At 35.7% G+C, this 5437-nt stretch overlaps 1 protein-coding gene across 1 annotated transcript; it reads left to right on the plus strand.

The window, feature by feature from the left end:
* Window positions 1-439: 439 nt before the first annotated feature.
* LOC107639658 (arginosuccinate synthase family) lies at window positions 440-4561 on the plus strand. The gene is made up of 10 exons (XM_016343210.3): window positions 440-757; window positions 1013-1074; window positions 1169-1208; window positions 1643-1784; window positions 2052-2100; window positions 2326-2508; window positions 2641-2715; window positions 2828-3013; window positions 3631-3719; window positions 3831-4561. The coding sequence occupies exons 1-10, from the start codon at window positions 688-690 to the stop codon at window positions 4381-4383; spliced, it is 1449 nt and encodes a 482-aa protein (XP_016198696.1). The 5' UTR covers window positions 440-687; the 3' UTR covers window positions 4384-4561.
* Window positions 4562-5437: the final 876 nt, after the last annotated feature.

Genomic DNA, 5437 nt, shown 5'->3' on the forward strand with positions numbered 1-5437 from the left:
TAGCCGATTATTCTTTCTATTTGTTTGATTATATACATAAGCATTTGTTTGAGTATAGTTATTTGTGCACATAAAAGTCTTGGCCTTTATTAAAGTTCTTAAACGGGTAATTACCACGAAAGTTGGTGTTCTAATCCAATTTCTTGTCGTGTCTAGTTTTATATATTACTATATTAGTGATATTAAGTCACCAAAAAAAAATATTAGTGATATTATTAGACTACAAATAGGAATTAAGATTCAATTAATTCTTATGTTGTATATTTGAATGAAATTATAAAATTTTGTTTGATATATTTTTAATTTGTATATTTTTTAAACTTATATTAAAACATATTTATACTTTTGTTTATATTATTATAATTAAATTATTTTAGTTGGATCTTTGTTAAAACTTTTAATACAGTAAACCACAAACAAAAGCCGTTTTTATTTCCTTACCACGGATTCGGTTTTTGGAACCAACCTTGGTGATTTCACTGATTTGACCTCCACTATCAATCTCCTCTCTAATACTAATAGCACACTTGTGAGTTGTGACTTGATGTCCCCAGCCATAGAAAGTTGTAGCATTATTAAAAGGAGGCGCGAGTGGTGTACAAGAACCCTTAGCCCTACCCGTGACTCGTTATTACTGTCAGTTACTGATTCTTTCTTTACATAAATCGCTGCTTTGCCGCAACAACAATGGCTCAGCTGAAGGCATTCTCATTTTCCTCTACACTCTCTTCTCCTTCTTTTCAATCATCCAGAACCGGTATCCTTTTCGGTTTCTCTTTCATTTTCCATTTTGATTCTTCATTCTAATGTTAGAAGGAACATGAATCATGGTTGATTTCGGGATTTAACAACAATTTATGCATGTCATTTTTTTCTCTCACTTTTTTTTTTTGTTTATTATCCTTTTAATCGACACTCATTTTATATATACTTTTTCTCATTTATGGAGGATTATGCGAAACACGCCGAAATATGCACACTAACTGTTTGTAATTTTGTTTTCTGTTTGCAGAGCAGCTACTGCATCAACCCAGTCATTTCTTGAAGGCTGCAAGGTCATCATCACTTAAAAAGGTGATATTTTTATGCCAAAATTTTACTCCAAGTTTATTGAAATACACACATACACACGGCTTAAATATTGACTTATGGTTGGAATTTTATATAGTGGGGGCCAAGAACAAGTGTTGGTGCCAGTAAACTTCAAGGTGAGCTTACTTAATCTAAGGTTCTAAATTGATGGCATTGTTTCTCTGCCTTTTATTTCATGAACTTGGTTTAAAGAACTTATATTTTGCTATCGTTTCTCAATGATAGAATATGAGTCTGCCGGTTAAGACTTAAGATCTTATTAGTTATTGACAAGTAATGACAAGTAATATAAAACTGTTCATCGGTTGGCATTGTCACTTCCATTTTCACTTGTATTTTGAACATCAGCATTCATTAAAAAAGTTATTTTATGACAGATGTAGAGAAATAGGTTTCTAATGGGGTTACTGTGGCTTTTTAGCAGCTAAATAATTTATGTAGAAAATGCATGAGTTCGTTGGAGGAGATAATCATCGCTTCTATTGATTCAGAGCTGTTCGACATTTGAAATTAATGTCTGCAATGCTAATGAGGTTCTCTTGATTTGCAGTTATAAAAGCGGTGCTACAAAGTGAGACAAAGACGGGAATTTCTGAAATGGAGAAGGGAAGTGGCCTACGTGGAAAATTGAATAAGGTTGTCCTGGCTTACAGTGGTGGCTTGGACACATCAGTCATTGTTCCATGGCTGAGGTACAGTTATTACTTGTTGCTTTGTTCTTCAGTTTCTATACAAAACTTTAGTTTAAATTTTGCGATTTTGCTAGATAGGCCTTTTTTTCTACCTTATATATTCTGATTTCTGAATAATAAATGCTTGGAGGTAGAGACAAAACTTAGTTTCCTGTGGCTCACTCTGTAAAAGAATGTTTATCTTTTTTAGGACATTAGAGTAGGTTCCCATGTCAATTATGATTGTGATCTAATAGAATCCTATCATATGCTTTTTTGTTGTTGCAGAGAGAATTATGGATGTGAAGTTGTTTGCTTCACTGCTGATGTTGGCCAAGTATGTGATGAATTTCAGATTTCACTTTCTGTAATTAAGACTATTGTTATCTTGTGTTATCAGGAAAATACTTTAAGATTTCACTTTTTCGTAATTAAGATTCTTGTTATATTGTGTTATCCTAAAACACCGCTCTAAGATTTTTAACATCTGACTAGAAGAATATACTTTTCCCAGCTTATTGTTAATATACCGCATGCCTGGTAACAAATATATTTTTGACAGGGTTTACAAGAATTGGAAGGTTTAGAAGCAAAAGCCAAAGCCAGTGGAGCTTCTCAATTAGTGGTAAAGGATTTGAAGGAGGAATTTGTTAGAGATTATATATTCCCTTGCCTACGAGCTGGTGCAGTTTATGAGAGGAAGTATTTGCTTGGGACCTCAATGGCTCGCCCTGTTATCGCAAAAGTATTCCAGCTTACATTTTCATATGTTATCTCTTCAATTGCCATTTATCATGCTAGTTTTCAATGAAATAGTCACTCTTTTATTGAAGCAGAATAATCAAGACTATATTTGTTTGTACCTTCTTATTGATAGGCCATGGTTGATGTTGCAAAAGAAGTTGGAGCTGATGCTGTCTCCCATGGGTGTACAGGAAAAGGAAATGATCAGGCATGTCTTACTGTTACTCTCTTACCTCCCAAAACTTCATATCTTTTCTTTTTCTTATGCCACATTTTTTTATTAAAAAATCTTCTGACACATTCATATATAATTAATACAGGTTCGATTTGAGCTTACTTTCTTTGCACTGAACCCCAAGCTGAATGTGGTGGCTCCATGGAGGGAGTGGGATATTACAGGGAGAGAAGATGCTATTGAGTATGCCAAAAAGCATAACGTTCCAGTTCCTGTGACAAAGAAATCCATCTATAGCAGGGATCGGAACCTCTGGCACCTTAGTCATGAGGTAGGTTTATGGTTGTCATCATTCTAACCTTCATTATAGTTTAGCTATGTCTAATGATTTGTCACTATTTTTGGCTCTATGCTTTCCATTGAAAACTTCTTAGGTCAAAATATCATTGATCAATTATCCTTTTATTTTCAAAGTTATGGATTTGGATTGTCTATGTTATATAACCATTATGATGGAGAGAAGAAATGTATCTTGATGTCAAACTTTGAGCCAGTTGTTTACTTTTCACAGTTATGAAAATGCTACATTCATATTTCTTTAATGGCTGTGTGTCTCATTATTAAACTCAACTAGCATACCTATTCCAGGATTGTAAACTAGTCTTTCCAACTATTTATGTATGCCTTCATCCGTGTCCTTGTTCCACATGTTCTTTCTAAAAGCATGAAACAAGTTCTAAAAGGTAATTTGGCTACTACTCTAGAGCATGTGAATAACCAACTTGAATCCATGAGCATGACATCAATTCTATGCTGTCTTTTCAGTTGATTAAAGTGTAAATTGTCAATTTTTCTTGACTTACACTTTATGTAGTATAAATCAAAAACTATATTATGGAAATGACATGTTGATGTCTATCTGATTAATGCAATTTGCGACTCTTGAAGGGTGATATTTTGGAAGACCCAGCTAACGAGCCTAAAAAGGATATGTACATGATGTCCGTAGCTCCAGAGGATGCTCCAAATCAACCAGAGTAATCTATGCACTTGTCTTGTGATTTGGCTTTCTATATATTGACTCCAAGGTTGCTTAAAAAAAAAGGTTGCATTCTACATTTTTGAAAGCGTGCATATTTGTCTTGCAGATATGTGGAAATTGGGATAGAGTCAGGACTACCTGTTTCAGTAAATGGGAAGAAACTTTCACCATCAACTTTGCTTGCTGAGCTCAACGAGATTGGTGGAAAGCATGGAATTGGCCGAATTGACATGGTTGAGAATCGGCTTGTAGGTATGAAGAGTCGCGGAGTTTATGAAACTCCTGGTGGAACCATCCTATTCACTGCAGTACGTGAGTTGGAGTCTTTGACACTTGATCGAGAAACAATTCAAGTCAAAGATTCTTTGGCCCTTAAGTATGCAGAGTTGGTGTATGCCGGTAGATGGTTTGATCCGCTTCGTGAGTCCATGGATGCCTTCATGCAGAACATAACCAAGACCACAACAGGTTCTGTGACTCTGAAATTGTACAAGGGCTCTGTTGCCGTAACTGGCCGGAAGAGTCCCTACAGCTTGTATAGGCAAGACATTTCATCATTCGAGAGTGGGCAGATATATGATCAAGCCGATGCTGCTGGGTTCATCCGGCTTTATGGTCTTCCAATGAGGGTGCGAGCAATGCTTGAGCAGGGCATCTGAGTGTTTCATTTCAATATGTTTGATTTAACAGGGCTCTGCATCGTTGCACTTCATAAATTTTGTCACTACTTGAATTCGAGGCTTTCATTGTCTATTTGCTTTCTTAGAAAAAAACGGATTGTAGCTACTAGCTAAGGATGCTAATAAATGGATATGGATTGGTACCATTTAAACACAACCAGCATGCTTGATTTTAAATTCACATCACCAAAATGGCATCTCAATTTAAAATTTGAGTTCTTTGAAGCAATTTGTTGGCCTTTCCCCCCTCATCTTTGGACTTCGATAATGGAGCTGAACTTGGATTTTTCACAGGATTGAGTGGTCAGCTTGTGGAGTCAGTTTAATATAAAACGGAAATTTATCGTCTTTTAATCTTTCGACCTTTGTTTGGGCTAGGTAGTTACATTACCTTTATTTTACAGTTGAATCTATTTTGACACTGGTAGTTTGTTGGCAATTAACGTGTTTTGTAACTTTTGTTTGTATTTTGGTTAGGCATCGAAACCTATATAGCATCGTATACAGAGATGTGGACTTAGGGGTGGCAAATGGGAACCCCGCCGAAAGCCCGCCATCTGGCGGAATGGTCCGACCCGTCCCGCCTAGCGAATGGTCCGACCCGTCCCGCCTAGCGAGGCGGTCCTGAATTCCTCCTCCGCCTTGACTAATGGCAAGCTGGCGGATCAAGCCTGCCAAATCTCTTTTTATGAATCATTAAATATTAAACAATATATATAATTACATAACTATTTCAATAAATTTATCATTTCTAAAGATATAAAATAATTATATTTTCTAAATTTATAAACATTAAAGTCTTTATAATTATAAATATGTAATTGTTGATAGAAAATTTAATTTCGATCAGAAAGAGTCAAATCGAGAAATGTTAAGTATGGGTTTTTCGAGAAAATGTGCTTAGGAGGCTAAGTTTGGGAGTTGCTGACGTGGGAATTGTTTCCAATTGCTTTGTCGAATCGAAGAAGCTAAGTCGAGAGGGAGATTCGATTTGAAGGAGGACTTTCGGAGATTTAGTCGAGTGGTCAAGGAA

Source organism: Arachis ipaensis, chromosome B4 (assembly GCF_059453495.1).
Source record: "Arachis ipaensis isolate K30076 ecotype BB chromosome B4, ASM5945349v1, whole genome shotgun sequence".
Lineage (NCBI taxonomy): Eukaryota > Viridiplantae > Streptophyta > Magnoliopsida > Fabales > Fabaceae > Arachis > Arachis ipaensis.